Below are 21,638 nucleotides of genomic sequence, written 5' to 3' on the forward strand. Positions count from 1 at the left end.
TGGTCCCCCTCGTCAAAGAGGATGATGGGCCTTTAAGAGTACGCCACTGTCGATCCGCCATCTACTCAGACTGTACCGGAATTACCGGCAACTCGTATAGGACGATCATGGATCGCTTGTTGGGAAGCGGAGTTGGCGTCGGATCTCGCTCCGGCTTTCGCTCCGGCTTTCGCTGTAGGGATCGCCCATTTGCCTCCGGCATTCGCAGCGAGCATCCGGACCCTGCGTCTAGCTAACCCCAGAACCTAGACCCCAGACTCCCCAGACTTTCAGGAAGACTAGCGTCAACTACGTAGAAATTCCACATATATAGCGAGCCTCGTCATTCCACATTCAGCACAGGAGACCATCCTTGCATCGCAGTCGATCAGGTGTCGGCCCCTGTTTATCTTCTACCAACACCAGAATAAAGGCTATATTGAACTTCCTTGCAATTTTGCCGCTCAGAACAGACAGTTGGGCTATCATCAAAATGGCTGGCGATGCATCCCACAACCCCGGGCCAACAAGCATGTCAGTTGCCCAGCGCATGCGACATTTCAATGGCCGGCTTGTCTTCATCATGCTGTAAGTGTTTTCTTTGCGAGAGTTGTCCGCCTCGGCATTCCCTCCCCATAACTGAACCTGAGTTCTCTGCAGATACATGGCGTTCTGTGCCTTCAACTACGGATTTGACGTTGGAACCTTTGGAGGCGTCCAAGCTATGCATAGCTTCGCCAGTCAGTTTGGAAAATGCGACAAAGACGATGTCTGCGCCCTTCCCGGATGGCTGTCCTCAGTGATGACTGCTACCCCCTTTCTCGGCAAAGCGGCGGTACGTGTACTGAATGCGCGTTGATTTCATACAATTAGCCTAATAATGTCTTGCAGGGTTGCATTGTATGTGGCTGGGTAGCAGAAAGATGGGGTCGTGGAGCCGCCATTATCTTGCTTTGCGTTGCATCCTTCATGTGCGTATCCCCAACAGTCAATGCCTCTGCGAAGGACGCTTCCAAACTAACTCAGCGTATAGCGGAGTTGCCTTACAAACATCCGCTACCACCTCAGCCCAGTTCACAATCGGCCGTGTCATTACATACGCCATGACTGGCATGGCCATTATGGTCATTCCCATTTATTCAGCCGAGGTGGCTCCCGAGGTCCTCCGGGGCATGTTTGGCTCGACAATCCAAGTAATGGTCATCTTCGGCCAAGTTGTTTCCACAATCATCACCTACGGCACCAAGAATATCGAAGGGGCCGCAGCATGGCAGATCCCAATCGGATTGCAGCTTGTGGTGCCTGGAATCATCACCGCGCTTTTGCCTTTTCTGCCCGAGTCTCCTCGTTGGCTACTCAGCAAAGATAGGCGGGAGCTTGCAGTGGCTAATCTGAAGAAATTAAGGAAGGGAGTTAGCGAGGAAGACATCCTGACCGAGGCGGATGCGTTGACGTTTGCTCATGCTCACCAAGAGAAAGGCACTTGGGCTGAAGTTTTCGACAAATCGAATCGGGTGAGTAATTGTCTGCACTGCATTTGCCTCTTACTTTGGAAACTACGTTGACAACGGAATACCAGATCCGTACCGCCGTAGCCGTTTTAGCCATGTTCGGCCAGCAGATCACCGGCCAGGCGTTTCCGTCCCAATACGGTGTCATATTCTACCAGTCGCAAGGCTATGGAGACAAGTCGTTCCTCTTCAACATAATCTCCAACGTCATATCAATGGGCGCCGTCATCATTACTTGGTTTTACATCGATGGCGCCGGTCGTCGGCCGATTCTCATGACTGGCGGTTTCTTGATGGGAGCATTTCTGTTCATCCTCGGCGGTCTGGGATCTATCAACATGAACACCATCAACCAACATGAGAAGGAACTCATGGTAGCTTCTGTTATGCTATTTCAGTTCTTCTTCAACCTTTCTTGGGCTCCTTGGTAGGTCCACATATCGCCCATTATTGCCAAGCCCAACTCCATCCTACCTAAAGATACATGCTGATTTTTGCATGACAGCTCATACGTTATTGTCTCCGAAACAGCAGCTCAGCGCGTTAAGGAAAAGACAAACCTGCTGGCTTGTGTTATTTCAGTCCTCACAACCTTTGCCACCTCTTTTACCATGCCATACCTGATCAACGCACGATATGCCAATCTTGGTGGTAAAGTTGGCTATATCTACGGTACCATTAATTTCATAATGATCGTTTTGACTTTCTTTTTTATTCCAGAGCTTAAAGGGAGATCTTTGGAAGAGGTGGATCAGCTTTTCGCTAGCGGGGCACCCCTTCGGAATTTTGCAAAGATCAGCACAAAGACTATTGTAGAGGTTTACAAAGAAGACATTAAGCATGTGGAAAACCCTATTGAGAATGGAGTTGAGAAAGCTTAAGTAGGTTAAATAGTGTTCCAGGAAACTGTGAGAACATTTATAAGGACCTGTTTATTATGGAAACCTCGAGCTGTTTTCAACTCAAGATTCTTGATATTCCAATATATCTATATATGATATTGAGTAAAGCTAAAAAGGCTAGCCCGTGCGGGAGATGCCTGGTACAGAGATGGCAGAGGAGAGTTCGACAAGTGGAATGATTTGTTGGAGGGAGAGGCCTTTAGTGCAGACCACACCCGTCCGCAGGGTAGGAGCTGGAGAGTGGTAAAAGATAGGAGGAAGCAACAACAAAGCCGGCACCTGGGGGTGAGAGATACAGAGAGCAATTGATCTACTGCTTTCTGATATCTCGGGAAAGAAAGGGAAAGAAAGATCCATTAGAGCTGCTGCGATAGCTATAGTGTAATAAGCATGTTAGGACAGAAGGCATTATATAGTTTAGAGAAAGGAAAAAGCGTGCCGTCTTATTTTTCAATCAGACCAGATCACTCTAAGTTACGCACTTCCCTTAGCAAGCCACCTGTAATCAACTTACCTTAAGGATTACCAAAGGATTACGGCCGACCGTTATAATCCCTCACAAGCACCATAATATATATACGCAATCATTTAGCATTTTGTAGATAGACAATCCATTAACTATTTATATACTTAGTCATATTAAATTCACCATCTTACCACTACTAGACCTTGACCTGCATGGCTTACTATGGCATCCTAATCCACCAGATCATGTACCTCACGTCCGGTATCTGGGGTCGGATACCGCAGACCCCGTAGTCAGGAAAATAGACGGCAAAGTGTTTTCCCCTTCTTCTCAGCTAGGAACCGAGATGAGATTGAGCTGGGGCCAGCAACAGGCTGGTTTGAGCAGTGGGCTTCCTCCTTTTTGGGTTCCCTACTGTATCCACACTTGCACTTCATGTTTGAAAGGATTCAGCGTTAGTCTCGTTTGGGTTTGGATCTTGCCCCCTGGGCTACTTCAAAGCCCACCTCTGAGCCTCAAAGGCAGGCCAGGGGACCCTGCAGGTCGCCGACAAGCAGGGCTACAAGCTTGTTCTGCCCAGCGCGAAGAAATTAAACGCCGACTGCTGCATATGCGCTGAGTCCCGTTGTGAGCCTTTATAAGGACCATGCAGCCAGGATTGAAGGTTGGGCTTGGCCTCCTCCTCCAAACCTCTTGGAGGCAGGCTTGAGCAGATTCCCCAGCACAACAATATAACCCTGCGAGTAACAAAACATCTCACGAATATGGCGCACGAACAGACCTCTTACCGTGCCTGGCGGATCACCCAGCCCGGCAATATTAATGACAATCTCGAGCTCATCACCACGCCTCGTCCCTCCGCAGACTCCCTAGGGAAGAGGGAGCTCCTTGTCAAAGTCATCTCGGCCGGCATCAACAAAGCCGACTGGTGGCCAGTCGAGCTCGGCGGCGTCTCCCGAATCATGGGCTCCTACCCGAGATCACCAGGTCTGGACTTTAGTGGCCGCGTCGTCGCCGTCGGCCGCAAAGTCACCGACATCAGCCCGGGCGACAACGTGTTTGGCCGCATGAATCCCATAAAGCCCGGATCGCTCGCCGAGTATGTGGTGGCCTCCTACGACGGCGTCGCCGTGCTGCCGAACGGTGTCTCCCTGCGACAAGCTGGCGCCGCTGGTACGGCTTCTCTCGCCGCCTACCAGAGCATCGCGCCTTACATCGAGGCTGGGGACAAAATCTTCATCAATGGTGGATCTGGTGGTGTCGGCACGTTTGCAATCCAAGTGGCCAAGGCCCTCGGATGCCACGTTACCGTAACCTGTTCAACGAACAAGGTTGACTTGTGTCGGCATCTCGGCGCCGACGAAGTCATCGACTATAAGACGGTCGACGTGATGGACGCGCTGCGCCAGAAGGGCAGGGTGTTCGCCCACGTCGTGGACAACGTCGTTGGATCGCCGCATGACTTGTTCCACCCTGGCTGCAACGAGATCATGCTGCCTGGCCGGAAGCGGTGTTACGTCTCTGTTGGAGGCGGGATGAACGTGGACACCTGGGCCCATACAACTGTCGGCAACTCATTTCTGCCGTTCCTCGGTGGCTCGAAGCACAAGTGGAAGCCACTGCTGATGGAGAACTCGCACGAGGACCTCGCGCAGATAGCGCGGTGGATGGGCGAGGGCAAGTTGAAGACGGTCATTGATTCTACCTTTGCTTTCGAGGAGGTTTCGGAAGCCTTCAGCAGGCTGAAGAAGGGCTCCATGGCGGGCAAGGTGGTGGTCAACGTAGAGTCAGATGGAGCGGCAGGAGTAGAGAAGGAGTAGTGAGGTATAGAAAACAGCCCCAGATTTGTGATGAGTTGCAAGCCGTACACTTGAAAATTAGATGGAAGATGAAATCAGTAGACAAAATTGAACATTCAAACTCAACACCTTTACTTGAGTTGAAAATACATCCATCCAGTGTAGTTTATTTAGTCTTCTAACTCCCTCGTCTCGTAAAATCCGTGCAACAGTTCTGTTTGACCGGTTAAGAGATTGGCTGGATCAGCTTCTAGTAGTGACAAGAGAGAAAAACACCGCATCAACGATATTGCCTCTTTATGCCTCTCATCTAGAGTTGCCTTGGCCTCGTTGAACACGTTTAATCCAACCTGGAAAACCATGTGACTTGTGGTCCAGTTCATGGGGAAAATGCAAGATGCCTGTCTCTTACCAGGATCTGTAGAAAGAAACGCGGATACTTGCTGATCCCGGGCCATTTCAGCGCATGCCTTTGAGATGTTGTCACAAATATTCACTGGTCGACCGCCGGGTGTCGGCCAGAGCTGAGAAATCATGAAGAGCCCATGATAGTAGTTGAGTTCTCCCCACGAGGCCAGTCCATGCATTTCTTGGTTCTCATTCATCGACGCGAGAAGTTCTTTCCAACGCACGAACCACTCGTCAAGCCCATTTCGATACTCTTGACAGTCGGCATTTGCGTGGATTTGGCCTTGGTTTCTTAGAAGCGCACTATGAATTTGCAACTTCTGAAACGAAATAAGGTAGAAGAAAATGGAGATGCGCTCCTCAATTGTCTCTGAAGCGCTTCTAGTCAGTTCCTGGAAGTTGTTAGGTACGCTTCATTGCCGCATCGAGGGTTTACCCACATCACGAAGGTTGTCGCCGATAATCAGTAGCGTTGGCCTGCTGAAGGCAATGGAAACTTGGCTGGTAGGATTGTGAGACGAGTCCAGAATACGGTTGTATACCACACACCTCTCAAGACAATAAAGTGTCCGGGTAAGCGTACAAAACAAGCCGTGATCTTTGTCCGCATCCATAGACGGGCGATGCGATAAGTCGAAAAAGAGACGGATGGCAAATCCAAGATGCCTCCAGATGTCTCCCGAGTTTGGACTCAGCAGGAGATAGACACATATCAGCAGCGTTCTCTGGAGCAACAAGATATTCGCGGGTCTGGAGGAGTGGTCGCAGGTTGTATCAAGCCTCGTTGTGGCTTTGCGAAAGTATGAGTCGGCCCAAGAAGCCAACACAGGCTCATTCCTTTTTGCGACCAAAGAAGCAATAGCAAGGACTAAGTAAAAGAGTTCTTGGGAATGGCCGAATGCTGTTTCGTCATCCTTCTCGTAACAGCGAGATAGAATAGTCTTAAGCGAGGTTGCCTCTAAGATTGGAAAGAAAGAGTTGGCAGACCTAGAAAAAATATGAAAGAGACCCGATGCCACTGAAATAGGAGGTCGACCAATTTCTAGAATGAAACTCCTAATGTCAATAATCCCATTCCGGTTACAAGTCTGCCGTAAGCGCTGCGGTATGGTCCAGTTCGCTTTGCGCTTCATCAGAACTCTCAGACGCCCCAACGAACTCCACGGTCCGAAGAATGGAGTGTTTGTGGAAAGGCTCAGTTGATGCTGCGGCTGGTTTGGAGATTGAGCTCCAAGGAGTCCCAAGGGTACCAACATCACGCCTTCGGGGGGTATTGAAGGTGCAATGTGTTCATACATCGTAGGTTGTGACAAAGTGGACTGTTCGAGACTCTTGATTCTTTCAACAAGCGAGCATATGCGTCTGTTAAAACATGAATATTAATTCAGTCTCGATTAATTGGATTCTTTGGGTATACCTGAAGGGAACGTTTTCTGACAGGATCGGATCAAAGAAGACACATTCACGTGAGGTTCGATGACACTCCTGGCATGCCGGAAGTTGGCGACGGCATTTGATACGGCGGTCTCGGCAGAAACTGCAAGCAGGGAGAGTATCCAGGATCTTTTCGAGAACCATTCCAGAGTCGTTTGAGGGGAGATTTTCTCTAGGAGGTGACAAGTCTTGTTCCATCGGCATCGGCGCCTGCATGACAGGATTAGCCACAACTGCAGTCGATAACGAACCATGATCGTCCATGTCGAAATCCTCATTGATAAAGTCGCGCCACCAAGTTTCATCGTTGAGAAATCCGGGACTGATCTGAGCTGATGCTTCAGACCTGGGAGTACCGTTTGGGTCTAGGAGGAGTATGTTTCGATGATATATGCTGTGGATCCGACGCTGAGTAACCAAGCAATCCAGTTCCTCGAGCACATTCATGTCATATTCAGATCCATGATTCCCTATGGGATTTCGAAGGTTCGTTTCCACGAGCTCTTTGATGTAGTGGGCTGTGTCAGACAGCGCGGGCCACCTTCTAGACAGCGTAGCCTACAGTATGCCTTGAGCTTTGTTCGTGTTATCTGGCTAGTATATATGTACTCACAAAAAGTTGCACTAGCCCATCTAGGGCATTTTGAGAATCGCTGGCAAGAGATGCTTGTTGTACTTCGTTGGCATGGTTTCTCAACGCATACAACAAAACCATTCCCGCTTGAAAGGCGCTATTGGCTAGCTCAAAGACAATCACAAAGCCGCCGGCTATGGCAGACTCTAATGATGTATTTATGAGCTGGATGGACGCGGATACTGCTGCTGTGAGCGATGACTCTGACACTGCAATATTTCTAGAGCAGGGCCGGTGAAGTAAAACCTGGCATTGGTGAGCTGCAGATACAAGCCATGTTGTGGCAACGCCGTCCGCTTTGACATGCTGGACCAGGTTCAGGACAGCCTCTTCTGTTTGCTGAATCCATGACTCATAGTCAGAGATGTGGTCCGGTATAGGATGGTCGAAGAATTGAACCGCGTGGATTTGAGACTGAACCAAGCACATTTGCGTTTGAATCAAGAACTGCTTCTCCTTGTGTGCATGGGACATTCCGGGAATAGGTCTGTCCAGACGAGCACTCGCACGACCGCCATTGAAAGGCAGCTGTGTCGTAATATGCTCATCAGCGAGCGCGATAGGGCACCCCGCGGCGATTGCAACAGTTCGGTCTAGTTGATAAGTCTTCAGTGTGTTAGTAGGTTCATGCAACAACTCACACAGTGGCCACGTACCACCCAGAAAATACGCCTGCGTAACTCAACGTGAATAGAGCTTGAAACTATGGTCGAATCTGGCTCTTGGTGAAGTCCAAGGCCAACGGCCATACGCATGGCTTCGCCGCTCAAATACCACAGATTCCCGGTATGTGGAAACAGCAAGGCTAGCTGGATGAGGAGGAGGAGGCACTGCAGGGACGTGATTGATGCGTCGCTGAGGAAACCCATATGTCGCATTGCGTCAGCGTGTAACGATTCGGTTAATGCGGCAACTTTTCGAAAGTCATGGCGTTTGGAAGACAGAGAGCTAATAGCCAAAATGACAGTAATCACGAAGTGGGTAGTATTTGATCGTGTTTGATCGTCAGCAAAGCCATGGTAGAATTGGCTAAATTTATCGGTAAGATCAGCTTCAACGAAGCAAGGGAACCGTGGCAGGATATTATCCTTGTAGTTTTCGAACAGGCGTCTTGCCACGTCGAGGGGCATTTTCCCAGCATTAAAGTGCGAGAATTGGGTTGCGTACTCCTGTCCGGCAGATCTTGGGTGGGCATCATAATAGACGCCCTGGATGGGGATTTTGAGTGGGGGTCTCTCTGAGGGGTAGAAGAGTTTTGCGCGGTGCTGTAACACTGGTTGGGAGTAAAAGAGATTCGTGGTGAGGTGGTCGGTGATGGATGTTGCTACAATATCCAGCATTTCTTCGTGTTTGGGATTAGGGCTGCTAAGTCCGAGGTGTTGTTTGGCGTTTCCATGCTGGAGCTCCGCTAGACGCTGTTCAAGATACTGCACAGGACTTTTATTTGTCAGACGTTTGTGTGAAATGTTCGTCAAGTGGGAATGAATACCTTCGTGGGATTTCGCTCGACGTCTGGCGGTTGATTGCCGCACACTCGACTCCAGCTGCTACACAGCGGAGACATTTCGGGGTTCCTCTATCACACTTCAGAGGACAATAAGAGGTGTCGAACAAGAAAGGAGCTACTGGACTCGCATACCTTTTGTTTGAGTCTGTAACACCTGGCGCATGCCGGGGTCATGCGGTGTCTTTTGGCCCTGGAACTGGGCTCCATTGCTGTATAGGTGTGTCCACCATAACACCAGACGCTGACATAAAGCCTGTAGCTAGACCACGCAGCTGATGGTCCGAATCCGCTGAGCAGGGTTATGGAGATACGTCTGGCCAAGTTGAGTCGCGATGGGTGGAGTCGTGTTAGGTGGGGTGTAGAGTAGCACGTGATAGTTTGCCTACCCTATAGTTGGCGTATAAAGGCATGATTACTTGTTAATCAAGCTTTGACGAATCATTTCTGGAGTATTTCTATGTTAAATATTGGCTTAATCTAATGGTATTATAAGAATACAGAAAATTCATTCTATTCATGACAACGAGGGTCAAGACTGAGGGAACAGTCCCGGTGAGTATCCGCCACCTTCGAAGCACGCAAGATTTGCTGATAACCCTAGAGAGCAAAATTCTGGCCAAATCAAGACTTCTCCTCTGTAAGCAAAGCGAAAGAGGCTCGACAGAGCTCGCCAAGTTTACTCTCAACGAGCGGGTAGGTGTCTAACTGTACTGGGTTGAGACCGGAAGCGCGGATTTCCGAATGTCGCGGATTTCCGAGTGGGTCGCTGATTGCCTGTGTCCACTTCCAACTGAGCTAGACTGGGCTTCATACTGTCCATGGGCTACTCATGGCAGATCCGGACATTCGCTAGAGTCGGGTTTCGGCGAACTTATGTGGGTGAGCTAGCAAATGGGTTGTAAGAGTGGAGGTTTGTATCAACGAGACCCGCTGAAATACCGCCAATTGACCACTTGAGCGAACCGGCATTTGGCCATACTTATGGGCTAGGTCGTGTTTGAGCCAGTCCATCTCGATTAGTTGAGCAAGATAAAAGCCCGACCATGTCTTGCAGTTGGGGAGGGGGTTCAACTTAAGCCAGACAAATAGACTTCGCTCGACGACTTCAGAAGACATGTCATCAACCGTTGAGATAACCTTGCCCAACGGGCTCAAGTATGAGCAGCCCACAGGCCTATTCATTGATAACGCATTTGTCACTGGTTCAGGAGACAAGTTTTCTGTCATCAACCCCGCGTAAGTAATTGCCACACACGCACTATCCTCAATCTGTCTGAAATTAACACGCTGGGCTAGGAACGAGGAGGAAATCATTGTACTACAAGGCGCCTCAGAAGAGGACGTCAACACCGCCGTCTGTGCCGCCCGTAAAGCATTTGAAGGCGAGTGGTCGGATTTGCCTGCAGTCGAGCGTGGGAATTTCCTTTATAAGCTCTTCGAGTTGATTCATCGGGACCGAGAGCTCATTGCTAGCATAGATGCCTTTGACAATGGCAAGGTAAGCAAAATGGGAAAACCTCGTTCGTTTATCGTGCTGACTCTATGGAACTGAAAAGACGTATATCGAAGCACTTGAAATCGACATTAGTTCTTCTCAAAATGTGTTCAAGTATTTTGCTGGGGCTGCGGATAAGATCTGTGGCCGCACTATCGAGACATCTCCTGCAAAGCTAGCCTACGTCTTGCAAGAGCCCTTGGGGGTGTGCGGACAGATTATCCCATGGTGCGTAATTTTCTAGTTCGCAGAAGATCAAGTGGATACAAGAGCTGAATGTGATCTAGGAATTTTCCATTCATGATGCTGGCCTGGAAGGTTGCTCCGGCTCTTGCCTGTGGTAACACTGTTGTCCTCAAGCCTGCGGAGCAGACACCTCTGTCAGCTTTGTATTTTGGTAAGCTTGTGGCTGAGGCCGGATTACCCCCAGGGGTTGTGAATATCATCCCTGGGCTGGGACCTGTCGCAGGAAAGGTTCTCGCCGAACACCAAGACGTTGACAAGATCGCCTTTACTGGAAGCACGGCTACCGGCCGCGTGATTATGAAGTCTGCAGCCACTAACCTGAAAAACATCACGCTTGAATGTGGTGGCAAGAACCCAAGCATTGTGTTCGAAGATGCCGATTTCGAGCAGGCTGTCAAGTGGAGCCATTCCGGGATTATGGGGAATCAGGGCCAGGTGAGACATGTCGCTTTGAGACGCATTGTGAGAGAAGGAACTGACTTGAACCAACTAGGTCTGCAGTTCTCATCCAGGATCTATGTCCAAGAAGCCATCTACGACAAATTCCTTACGAGATTCGTCGAGGTGACCAAAGCACACCACAAGATTGGCGACCCCTTCCATAAGGAGACCTGGCAAGGCGCTCAAGTTTCGAAGGTCCAGTATGAGAAGATTCTGTCATACATTGACGAGGGAAAGAAGAGCGGAGCTAGGCTCTTGCATGGTGGTGCCAGGCACGGAGACAAAGGATACTTTATTGAGCCGACTGTCTTTGTAGACGCAAGTCTAACCAGTCCGTTGCACCTTGTTTGAGCAAGAAGCTAATTTTGAGTAGACCACGGAGGATATGACTATTGTCCGGGAAGAAATATTTGGCCCCGTCGTGACGATTTCCAAGTTCAGCACCCTTGAGGAGGTTGTTGCTAAAGCAAATGATTCCTCATACGGTCTGAGTGCAGCAGTCTTTACAGAAAAGATCAGCAAGGCGCACAAGGTCGCCCGAAAGCTCCAAGCTGGTATGGTTTTCATTAATTCTTCGGGAGATGCGCACTTTGGTATTCCCTTTGGAGGATGCAAGGCGTCGGGTATGGGCCGAGAGTTGGGTCAATATGCTCTGGATGCTTACACGCAATCCAAGGCTGTGCATGTGAACCTAGGAACTTATCTGTAAAATATTCAGGAGACAGTAAAATCTTTTATCACTAGTGAAGAAATGTCGAGTTTTAACATAAGTGTGGCTGCTTTCGAGATATTGACCTTCAAGTCAATGTACCTGACTTGACGCGATACACATCTGTTCGAGACAAACAAATCACCCTCTCCCAATTCACCTCACAAACGTATCGTAAAAATTTCGTAGCGAAGTGAATATCATTGAATTTAAGACGGTGCACCCGAAGTAGAGAAAAGGATATTGGTCCTATATTAAAGCCAAAAACCCGGATGGACATCCACCAGGCGCTGACCTTGCCAGAACCACCACCATGGTCTTGTCACGGGCGACAGGTACCATCGTCTTTTCTCTTTCATTTCTCTCCATAGATCTGGGTGTTAATGCCCATCCTTCAAACTCGACAATTATTTGACCCGACAAATCCTTGGCCGCAGCGCTGATGTTAATTTGTTCAGGGGACACATCTTCACCATCCACCGTGATTTGAACCATAGGCTCGACATCAGATGAACCAGCATCTGGTTCAATTCGGACCGTACCCTTGATGTCCACTCGAAGGAGGCGGGAATCATCAGCGTGTGTGTCTGCAGACCATTCAGCTTCTAGCAAAGGCCTCTTCGACCTGGCAAGGGCGTTATCGGGCCGCTGTTCAATGTTGTCCGACTGAAGTGCTGGTGTGTGTGCTGGAGCAACCCGCATCTTGGTCTTCTTTTCAAACGCATTTGCCCACTTTAGCAGATTAACGTCATCATATGCTCGCCCCGCGAAGGTGAGACCCATGGGCATCTGTTTATCCGGGATGATCCCCATCGGCACCGTTACCGAAGGGATACCCAAATGACGCAGTGCCCTATTTCCATTGCTGTAGAAGATGCCATTCCGCCATGCATAAGCAGCGCTGGTGTCGTCGACATCGGCATCTGCGGCGCCCACGTCGCCAGCTGCAGGGAAGACAAAGCCATGGCATTTAAAGTGGTCGAGATAGCCATCAACCAGTTGCTTTCGCATGCCCTCAAGAGCTTCAAGTGCAGGACCCAAGTCTTTTGTGTCGTAAATGGAAGATTCCTGAACGTACGCTGCAAGCTTGCCCCAGTGAATGGCATTGTTGGCCGGCAGGTGCTTGAGTTCAGCTGGCGTCCGCATATGATGGGGATAGATATTGAACTCGTCCACGCAGGTGAGGTCGGAAATGGAGCCGTCGTGATTATCACGTAGGAATTGATCCCAGCCGTGGGCAACCAACGGGCCTCTCTCCGTCCAGTTCCAGTTTTCCGGCAGCCGGGGTGAACCTTCAGGCAGGAGTTTGGGGTTTTCATAGGCCGTGACTGCAGGAAAGTCGGGAACGACGATGACTTCAGCGCCTAGCGACTCGAGTTGGCCTTTGGCTTGTTCCCAGAGTTTGATGACCTCTGAGCTCGTCGTGACCGGAGTGGCGCCCTCGGGAGAGGCTCCGCCAATGTACATGGCTGGAACTGCAAACCTCATGCCCTCGAGTGTTGTAGAGAGGGCCGCGTCGCGAAAGCATACATTTGGGGGAACTTGTTGCCATGGCTTTGGCAACGCGACAAAGCGCTGGTCTCGCCAAAAGTCGCCCTTCGTGGAAGAATCTTCGGCCGTGATGACTTCAAGCAGCACGAGCATGTCATCCATGGTGCGCGTATGCGGAACTACCACGTCGCAGGTTGGATAGAGCGGCCAATTGCCGCGGATGGAGATGCAACCCCTTGAGGGCGTGTAAGCCACGAGTGCGTTGTTCGACGCTGGGGAACGGCCCGACGAAACAGTTTCCTCGCCCATGCCGAATGCTGCGAAAGATGCGGCTGTCGAAACCGCAGATCCGTTTGAAGAGCCAGACACAAAGGCTGCGGCAAGATAGTCCAGGTTGTAGGGACTCTCGGCGCGCCCGTAGATGCCTCGTTGCATACCGCCATATGCCATTGGCGGCATGTTTGTCCGCCCTATCAACACGCCTCCTTCAGCTCGGATGGCGCTTACCGTGAACGCATCCTCAGTAGCGATCAGGTCTTTGAATGCCGGGGACCCGCTGGCCGCCGTCATGCCCTTCACTTTGTAACTGTCCTTGACGGTGTACGGGATGCCTTCTAGTCGCCGCACCGGCCGACCAGACGCACGATGGTCGTCGGATGTCGCAGCATCTTCAAACACACGGTTGTTAAGGATAGGCATGGAGTTCAGGGCAAGACCGCGACAATCATAGCGCGAGATACGGCGCAGGTATTGCGCAACGAGCTCCACGCTGGTCAGGGTGCCGGATGACAATGCCGCCTGAAGCTCATCAATTGATGCTTCAACGAGGTTGAGGGGAGCCATGTTCTGCGTTTCCTTTGTGAAAGAAGCTTGTGATTTCGAAGAATGATGAACAGCAAAGAGGTCTTAGATGCCGAACCTTGGATGTCTGGCTATCTCGAGCATTTACTTGTCTGCAAGTAAGAGGGTGTGTGTGTGGAGCAGCGCGCATATCCGATTGTCGCGGATTTCCGACCCTTGGCGTCCATGAGATCAGGTCAGTGGCATCCCCCGATCCCCCGGCTAGTGAAGATTGTGATTAGTGCGTCGAGGATAGGGTCCAGACTTAGAGGATGCCTCAATGGGAGTGCCCTGATGTCATTTACTACCTCTAAGGGCCGCTCATTCCCCGCGCTTGGTGGCCATAAGTATTTTCTTAAGCTGACTCGGTGGACGAATAAACTGGGGAAGAACCGCCAAAGCGGACTTGACATTTTGACCTCACACGTATCACTCGCCAACGTCGCATTCAGATACAGACACAATGAGATCCCAAGCTCTCCAACGCATCAGTCTTCGCTGGTTGCCCGACGCGGCATTCGAAGACACTGTAACCATCGCGCTCAATGTCGGAGGTTATTTCATCGACTTGCGAGTGACTACCGAAGGATCATCAATCCAATGGAGCCGGGCAGGTGAACGAATCATTTTAAAAGAAGAGCCATGTATGATATTTAACCTCTCACCCATCTTCATTCACGGTACTTGGGCGCCTTACTTACCACCTCAGCAGTAACATGTCGATGGACTCACATCATCGACTCTCTGGATCTTACGGTGCCAGACGAAGCCTACTTTGTCAAGCTGGAGAACGGCGATGATCTGGAAATAGGCTCCACGCCATGCCCCCACAAACACGGTGCCGTGACGGCCTACGAGGAAGTGTGGCGAGATATAACCGCCAACATGCAAGCGGGTGACCAGTCGTGGATTCTGCAAAGCAGTGATGGAACTACCTTTATTGGAAAGGTTGGTACTATTTACTTGGCTATTAAGAAGGATACGGATGGAACGTTTACGGCACGGAAGGAAGAGCTGAATGGAACATGGAGGGTCTCGTTTGAGTCTGAAGGACACGCCCTCCCGCAAGTATTGCAGGTTTTGAAGGAGTTCGAGGTTGAGGGCAGAGACTGGGCTGTTGGCCAGAAGGCTGTAATTGCTGGCATTGAGTACGAAGTAAGAGGATTTAGCACAAGCTGAAGCCATTGTGCACGCAGTATAGCAATAAAATACATGGCCATAGCCGTTTCGTACTCCTGTTCTACTGTAAACGATGATCAAGACCGGCTATGCGACAAGCATGACTCGTCGTTATCCCGTTGCCCGCAACGAGCCAACGTAACCGATCTAAACAATCCAAAGGCGCACATCTTGGGCCACCACGCGACACGAATTTCGAATGACTCGGTAAGTCACAGTACCTCCAACATTATCCCGCGTATTCGGCAATTGTGTGGATCAGCGGTGGCAAGCCAATCTCAACAGGCCGGAGAACCGCTAGCGTCGGATCACAGCGTTACAAGCCTTTCCCCACGGATACAGGCATGAGGCCTGGGAATCTACCATCTGGTATGCGGGGTGTGATGGAGCGAGTGGTGATCGAAAGGGCGGGGAACAGTTTAGAAGATGGGTCGACCATTTCTGTATCAAGACAAGTCCAATACAGCATCAGCGTTCTAGATTGTTTACTGATAGCACACAAGCTACCAAGCACCACCTTGATCCAGTGCCATGGGCAGGGGACGCTATAGACAGCCAAGGCGCCGTAGCTCAAGCCTGAAGCCCTGTCTCTCCACTCAGCTTTTCCTGGGGCAAGATAATGTATCGATACCTGGAGCGGAAATCCGCGCAGGCCGGCTTTTGGCGAGAGCGGGGCCGTTGTGATAGAGACAGAGCATGTTAATTGGCCCAAGACGTCAGTCTGCCCACCATGTTAAGCTGGATCAAGGATGGACTGAACCGATGATTGCGAGTCGCTAATGTTGCGCTGCTGCCACCCAACAAAGGGGCGTTGATAGGCAGGGAAAATCCAGGTCGTCGAGATATCCGGCACTGCACGATTGCAACCAGATGGGTGAGCGGAAATGAGCGACAGTGACCTCACAACGATATATAAACCTTCAACGACAAACCCGAATTTTCGTTGCTTGCGAACCATCAACCCACAAACACCTTTCACACAGAAACCGTCCAACCATGCATGCCTACGAATCCAATCCAGGGGAGAAGGCGCCGGAGAAGATTGAAGCGGGAGGCGATGGCTACATCAACCCGGACTTGGACTCCAAGACAGAAAGCGTGGAAGACAATGAAGTCTTTACGAGTCTCCCCGGCCAAACCGACTTTCGTACTCTTGGATGGTAAGGAGTGAATCTGCTTTTTGCAACTGGGTTCTCCCAGCCCTCATTTGAAGCACCTTTGCTAACGCTCAAGTTGCAACTCAGGGTTCGAGCGGCCATCATCCTCATGAAGCTCTGCTTTGCGACTGGTGTATTGGCAATTCCCTCGGCCTTTAGCGTTGTTGGGTATGGGCCAGGCATTATTCTCCTCGTCTGCTGGGGTTCAATGACAACGTGTAAGTATGCCCCGCGCCATTGATCATCTCACTGCAGTTGTTGACGTGTCTGTCAAGATTACGCCTACATCATGTACGTATTCCGCATGAAATACCGAGGTGTTCACAATATCGCGGACGCTGCTGCGGTAATGGGTGGCCCGATCGCCCGTGAAGTTGCGGGTGGTTTGTTTCTGCTCACTTGGATGTAAGTACATATTCCTACGATATCATCAATCTTAGAATCGCCATCTGACAAACGCCGTATAGTTTGGCCACCGGATCCGGCTTCATCGGGTTGGCGCAGGGCCTCAAAATCCTCGCCAACGGCAAGGTGTGCACCGTTGTCTGGACCATGATCGCCGCTCTCTGCACAGCATTGGTCGCCAGTATCCGAACGCTGGGCAAGCTGGCTATTTTAACGTGGATCGGCTTTGCATCTATCTTCACCGCCGTCTTCATTGTTGTGTAAGTTCCACTATTCCTCTTGATCCATTGACCAATTTCGTCCCCCCTCAAATGCTCATCATCGTATCAAATAGTGTTGGTGTCACCCAAGTCAACAGACCAGCCGCTGCTCCTCAAACTGGTCCCTTCGATCTTGGAGTAATTTCTGTTGGGACGCCTGGGTTCGTCGCCGGTTTGACTGCCGCGATCAACCTCTTTGGTCAGTTCTTAGTTATAATACCTAAGAGTGGAATTTGTGACTAACCATCTCTTGTACAGCTGGATTTGGTTCCACTCCTACCTTTATGCCAGTCATCGCTGAGATGAAGGTGCCGAAATCTTTCCCCAAGGCTCTATTCTCCTCCCAGGGAGCCTTGGCAGCCTGTTATATTGCCTTTGGAACCGTCGTATACATGTACGTAAACTCTCAACTGACTACTTGTCCGACTAGTTCACTGATAGATGATCTAAATAGCTATTGTGGAGAATATGTCGCCAGTCCGTCATTGGCGAGCGCTGGAGGCACAATCGAGAAAATCGCCTACGGAATTTCCGTTCCTGGTTTTATTATGACATCTACCTTATGGGTTCACCTTGCTGCAAAATTCGTAAGTATTGATTTAATGGATGAAGAAAAAATCGGGCTAACAATTGACAGCTTTTGGTTCGCATCCTTCGCGACTCGGAGCACCTCCAGAGCAATAGCTTTACTCACTGGGCAACCTGGTTGTAAGTACTCATGCACTACATGCCTCGATTTATTCGTGTGCTGATAAGATTTAGGGGCTCCACTATTGGCATCACCATCCTGTCTTTTGTAATTGCAGAAGCCGTCCCCTTCTTCAGCTATCTCATTGGTCTCATCGGCTCCCTCTGCTGCGCCCCGACATGCGTACGTATACCGCCCTTGTGTAACATGGATTTCTTGCTAATGTTGCCCAATTAGCTTGTCATTCCCGCTCTTATGGGTCTATACATGGACCAAGGTAGCCACAGATCCAGCAAGAGAATGATGGCAGTATGCGCTCTCCATTGCTTTACCATAGTCCTGGGGCTGTTCGTCACGATTGCTGGCACCTACACAACGATTCAAAGTATTATTAATGCTTATAACTCTGGTTCTGTCGGGGGCGCTTTTACCTGCGCGTAATAGCAGAATACACAGAGAATACACAGAGAGGAAACGCTGTCTAGGGTTCAACTTGAATATGTCTTGAAATACATTCAACATTATTTGCTTTAGACAATTAGTACAAATACACATCATCTACCAAAGGTTCTTCCTTGGCAATCAGTATTGGAGCAGCACGTCATATTGATAAAAGCCCACGACGGATCTAAGCTATAGAACCAAGTGGCAGGATAAGAGCGTATTAACTAGCAGAATTCGGTAGTTCAGCTCGGGTGTCGTAAGTAGCCGATGTCATAAATCGACTCCACCCACATGTCCAATACGAGGGCTCTGGGTTAAGTAATAAAGTACAGATACATTTGGAAAGTCAAAGAAATAATCTAAGCGAATTCCTAATTCGAGGTCGATTCGTCAGAGGTAATTCCGGTTCTGTCCCTGTGCTCAGGACGTCAGCTGTGAAAACCCAACTATCGTAAGCAGGGCGAGTCCCAACGGCCTTGTCAATGTTCTCTGCCATACTTTAGAACTATCAGGGCCATGGGCTCACAATTTAGAAGAATTGCGCTCGCTTGCTCCACAGTCGACTTGGAAATTTGGAGCTGAGCAGAGCCTGATCAGACTGAGTTGAGCCATTTGGGGCGATGACCTGCAGCAAAGCTCTTTGGGGCTGAAGGGGCTGAAGGATGGCTGAGCTTGCATATGCAGCAATGATCCGATGCCCAACTAAAGGTTACACAAAGACCGGAAAGGCGACTGGTTGCCTTGTGAGGGGAAGCTCGCCTCGTTTTCTCGCCGCCCGACACCGCCATTTCTCTCCTTTTGCTGACATTACGGGCATGGCTTTTTGTTGCCCTTATTCCATCAATCCTAGATCTATCGATTAAGACGTCTACAGACCGGAGACGGCCACACATCAATCCCATCATTGGCCTCAAGCACCATGGCCACGGGACTCGAAGCTCTCGGTGCCGCCAGCGCTGTCCTTCAAGTCATCTCCTTCTCCTGTAACGTCGTTTCTCTCTGCCACGGCATTTACGACGGCAAACCCACAGTCGAACATGACCTTGAAGTCTACGCATCCCGGATGATCGAGGCGGCCGGCCGCGTTCAGACTCGCTGCCAGGCGATGCCACAGATGACAGACGCCGAGAAGAAACTGGCAGAAATAGGTCGCAAGTGTCAAGAAGCTGCACAAGACCTAGAAAAAGAGACTCAGGCTGTGACCCAGCTGTGCCAAAAGGGCACGCTTTACAAGGCGGCTTGGGCAACGTTTCGGTCGAGCAAGCATAGGAAGAATATCGAGAGACTGCAAAAGCCCCTCGAAGGGTACAGACGGGTGATGGAGACGCAGCTGATGCTGCAACTTTGGTGAGTTCATATCCTAGATATTGTGCAATCTCACCAGCCTTGAAAGAGCAGGCGGACTTTCAATGGCGATAAAATAAGCTTAGTCACTGCCACAGCTAACTTACAGATCGTAGTACGAGTAGCGATGCCATCGAACTGAAACAGGGCCAAGAATTCCGAAATCTTTCCGACGATGTACAAGCCCTTGTCTCACAAATAGCGATCGGCCACACAAAGATCGAGGATCTCGTCAATATCGAACACAGCGCGACCCGCGATCTTGTCATCAGGGAAGCAGAAAGAACGCGGGGAGAAGTCAACACGGAAATGCGGGCTCTCGGCGCGAGAGCAGCTACAGATTCCCAACGTGAAGGTCTCCTCAAAAGCCTCAAGGTCGACGTAATGAACCAACGATACAACGATGTCATGGATTCGAACCGTTCCACCTTTGAGCGAGTATTCCTTTCATTTGATCACATGAGTCATCAAGACGATCCCGACGACGGACAATCTCTGGACGTCGATGCTGTAGATGAGAGCGACAGTTCATCTTACACCGAGTCCGATCGGTCACAAGATTCCGAAGATGTGACGACAGAGATCGATGAGAAATGGTGTGGTTTCATTTCGTGGCTTCAGTCGGACAAAGACAAGATATTCTGGATTCGGGGAAAACCAGGGTCAGGCAAAAGCACCTTGATGAAGTTCATGATAGACAACGATAACACCAAGCGGTTACTAGACCGTTGGAGGCCGGGCACCAAAATCTTGAGTCACTTTTTTTGGAAGATTGGATCTCAGCCCCAAAACAGCATCAAGGGTCTGCTATGCTCGTTAACTTACTGCATTTTGAGTGGGTGTAATCGCAAAGTCGATCAAGTCCTGGACCGTTTTGATAATGCATTGTCAAAGGATTCGTATCACGACTGGTCATCTGCAGAACTGGAGAAAATTCTATTTTCCTTGTTGGAAGAGGACGACTACCCGGTTTGCATCTTCATCGATGGCCTCGACGAGATATCAGATAAAGATGGATACTTCAAGCTTCAGGGCCTCGTCGAAAGGTTAAACACGTGAAACAATACCAAGGTCTGCGTTTCCAGTCGACCAGAAACCCAACTCGTGGAAAGATTCGAGACGTTAGGGGCGACGAGTATTCGACTAGAAGATCTCACCAGACCCGAGATGAGGACCTACGTGAACAAGCAACTCCAACCATTCAGTTCAGACGGACGAATATCCGCCCGGACCCTATGGAGGCTCACAGATGGGCTTCTTCGCAAAGCTCAAGGGGTTTTTCTCTGGCTTTTTCTTGCCACCAGGAGCCTTGTCAACGGAATCCACAACCGTGATGACGAGGACACTCTGCTCCAAAGGCTAGAACAGCTTCCTGGAGAGTTAGAGAACCTTTATGCAGACATGTGGAGGAGACTTAATGGTGACAACTCGGTCTACCGTGAGACCGCAGGGAGGTACTTGCGCTACGCTGTGACAGGAACGTCCTCCATAAGGGTAACGCTGGGACCGAGGCTTCAGCGCTGGTTGTTCATTCAGAGACCTACTTTACTGGAGGTAACCCTTGCTGAAAAACCTAATGACGGAGAACTTCTGGCGTCCGAGGCCAACGGCGGAAGCTTTGATGATTTGATGCTGTTGGCCCATAAGACAGCTGGCAATATTCACACCCGATGCGCTGGACTTCTACAGCTTTCAAAATCCAGATACAGGGAAGGCGATGAATTATCAGAAAACGATGGAATTAACACCCTTATGCAGCAAATGGACTTTATTCACCGCACGGCTCACGACTTCCTTGTGGAGACGCAGGCTGGCCAGAGTATCTTGAACTACAAGCACGTTCCATCGCTGTCGGTCAATTCGGATGTCACCCTGGTAAAGGCCATGCTGTGCACATTAAGGATACTTCGCAGAGAGCTTGACTCTTTCATAGTCAATGCGCGCGATGTCATTTCTTCCATCGCACGGGCAGCACGCAAGGGTGGAGATATCAAATCGGAGATCACGAGCATGCTCTTGACCGCACATAAGCTTTAGGGAGCCGTGTGCTCTTTTTCATTCCTGAATGGCTCATTCGGCCGCCGTTCGTCTGTCTATTAACACACCATTCCCCGCTCTTTGATGACTGGGTCATATCTTCCCTCGAGCGGGCAGACTCAACCGTCATCGACAAGAGCCTCCATGGGATTGTTATCGAGTGGGGCTACTTCTGGTATCTTTCCAGCTTGCCAAGAGTCCCACGATGCCCAACAAGAGTGATCCAGGGGCTGATATTGATGGGCGCAAACCCCCACGCAAT

At 50.1% G+C, this 21,638-nt stretch overlaps 9 protein-coding genes across 9 annotated transcripts; 7 read left to right on the forward strand and 2 right to left on the reverse strand.

Annotated features, from left to right (window-relative positions):
* Positions 1-472: 472 nt before the first annotated feature.
* BGZ61DRAFT_359639 (general substrate transporter) lies at positions 473-2,371 on the forward strand (the record flags this gene model as incomplete). The annotated part of the gene is made up of 6 exons (XM_046241097.1): positions 473-567; positions 640-814; positions 871-950; positions 1,013-1,493; positions 1,559-1,917; positions 1,996-2,371. 6 exons carry the CDS (start codon positions 473-475, stop codon positions 2,369-2,371), a joined length of 1,566 nt encoding a protein of 521 aa, XP_046100851.1.
* A 1,251-nt stretch (positions 2,372-3,622) lies between these two features.
* Positions 3,623-4,678, forward strand: BGZ61DRAFT_481447 (zeta-crystallin; the record flags this gene model as incomplete). The annotated part of the gene is made up of 1 exon (XM_046249289.1): positions 3,623-4,678. One exon carries the CDS (start codon positions 3,623-3,625, stop codon positions 4,676-4,678), a length of 1,056 nt encoding a protein of 351 aa, XP_046100852.1.
* A 1,993-nt stretch (positions 4,679-6,671) lies between these two features.
* On the reverse strand, positions 6,672-8,697 carry BGZ61DRAFT_535801 (fungal-specific transcription factor domain-containing protein; the record flags this gene model as incomplete). Its single annotated transcript, XM_046254308.1, has 5 exons — positions 6,672-6,709; positions 6,751-7,057; positions 7,113-7,739; positions 7,790-8,560; positions 8,623-8,697. The coding sequence occupies 5 exons, from the start codon at positions 8,695-8,697 to the stop codon at positions 6,672-6,674; spliced, it is 1,818 nt and encodes a 605-aa protein (XP_046100853.1).
* Positions 8,698-9,685: 988 nt separating this feature from the next.
* BGZ61DRAFT_426174 (aldehyde dehydrogenase domain-containing protein) lies at positions 9,686-11,561 on the forward strand. The gene is made up of 6 exons (XM_046243674.1): positions 9,686-9,876; positions 9,937-10,138; positions 10,197-10,363; positions 10,423-10,825; positions 10,883-11,134; positions 11,196-11,561. The coding sequence occupies exons 1-6, from the start codon at positions 9,755-9,757 to the stop codon at positions 11,529-11,531; spliced, it is 1,482 nt and encodes a 493-aa protein (XP_046100854.1). The 5' UTR covers positions 9,686-9,754; the 3' UTR covers positions 11,532-11,561.
* A 219-nt stretch (positions 11,562-11,780) lies between these two features.
* Positions 11,781-13,865, reverse strand: BGZ61DRAFT_359404 (amidase signature domain-containing protein; the record flags this gene model as incomplete). The annotated part of the gene is made up of 1 exon (XM_046241077.1): positions 11,781-13,865. The coding sequence occupies one exon, from the start codon at positions 13,863-13,865 to the stop codon at positions 11,781-11,783; it is 2,085 nt and encodes a 694-aa protein (XP_046100855.1).
* Positions 13,866-14,325: 460 nt separating this feature from the next.
* BGZ61DRAFT_496605 (uncharacterized protein) lies at positions 14,326-15,041 on the forward strand (the record flags this gene model as incomplete). The annotated part of the gene is made up of 2 exons (XM_046251037.1): positions 14,326-14,506; positions 14,575-15,041. The coding sequence occupies 2 exons, from the start codon at positions 14,326-14,328 to the stop codon at positions 15,039-15,041; spliced, it is 648 nt and encodes a 215-aa protein (XP_046100856.1).
* Positions 15,042-15,801: 760 nt separating this feature from the next.
* Positions 15,802-18,041, forward strand: BGZ61DRAFT_508232 (transmembrane amino acid transporter protein-domain-containing protein). Its single transcript, XM_046251950.1, has 10 exons — positions 15,802-16,201; positions 16,286-16,416; positions 16,474-16,603; positions 16,666-16,863; positions 16,938-17,062; positions 17,122-17,257; positions 17,318-17,450; positions 17,501-17,571; positions 17,626-17,734; positions 17,789-18,041. The coding sequence occupies exons 1-10, from the start codon at positions 16,038-16,040 to the stop codon at positions 17,990-17,992; spliced, it is 1,401 nt and encodes a 466-aa protein (XP_046100857.1). The 5' UTR covers positions 15,802-16,037; the 3' UTR covers positions 17,993-18,041.
* A 903-nt stretch (positions 18,042-18,944) lies between these two features.
* Positions 18,945-20,592, forward strand: BGZ61DRAFT_457144 (uncharacterized protein). Its single transcript, XM_046246614.1, has 2 exons — positions 18,945-19,342; positions 19,456-20,592. Exons 1-2 carry the CDS (start codon positions 19,059-19,061, stop codon positions 20,396-20,398), a joined length of 1,227 nt encoding a protein of 408 aa, XP_046100858.1. The 5' UTR covers positions 18,945-19,058; the 3' UTR covers positions 20,399-20,592.
* On the forward strand, positions 20,507-21,376 carry BGZ61DRAFT_535807 (uncharacterized protein; the record flags this gene model as incomplete). Its single annotated transcript, XM_046254309.1, has 1 exon — positions 20,507-21,376. One exon carries the CDS (start codon positions 20,507-20,509, stop codon positions 21,374-21,376), a length of 870 nt encoding a protein of 289 aa, XP_046100859.1.
* Between the last annotated feature and the right edge of the window lie 262 nt (positions 21,377-21,638).

Source organism: Ilyonectria robusta, assembly GCF_021365365.1.
Source record: "Ilyonectria robusta strain PMI_751 chromosome Unknown BGZ61scaffold_18, whole genome shotgun sequence".
In the NCBI taxonomy this organism is placed as follows: domain Eukaryota; kingdom Fungi; phylum Ascomycota; class Sordariomycetes; order Hypocreales; family Nectriaceae; genus Ilyonectria; species Ilyonectria robusta.

Bases quoted from the DNA above. Each gene is read 5' to 3' on its own strand.
- BGZ61DRAFT_426174 (XM_046243674.1), top strand. From the start codon at position 9,755: ATGTCATCAACCGTTGAGATAACCTTGCCCAACGGGCTCAAGTATGAG. The intron at 9,877-9,936 runs GTAAGTAATTGC...ACGCTGGGCTAG, and splicing joins TTTTCTGTCATCAACCCCGC to GAACGAGGAGGAAATCATTG. The intron at 10,826-10,882 runs GTCGCTTTGAGA...CTAGGTCTGCAG, and splicing joins ATCAGGGCCAGGTGAGACAT to TTCTCATCCAGGATCTATGT.
- BGZ61DRAFT_508232 (XM_046251950.1), top strand. From the start codon at position 16,038: ATGCATGCCTACGAATCCAATCCAGGGGAGAAGGCGCCGGAGAAGATT. The intron at 16,202-16,285 runs GTAAGGAGTGAA...GTTGCAACTCAG, and splicing joins GACTTTCGTACTCTTGGATG to GGTTCGAGCGGCCATCATCC. The intron at 17,572-17,625 runs GTAAGTACTCAT...GATAAGATTTAG, and splicing joins ACTCACTGGGCAACCTGGTT to GGGCTCCACTATTGGCATCA.
- BGZ61DRAFT_457144 (XM_046246614.1), top strand. From the start codon at position 19,059: ATGATCGAGGCGGCCGGCCGCGTTCAGACTCGCTGCCAGGCGATGCCA. The intron at 19,343-19,455 runs GTGAGTTCATAT...TACAGATCGTAG, and splicing joins CAGCTGATGCTGCAACTTTG to TACGAGTAGCGATGCCATCG.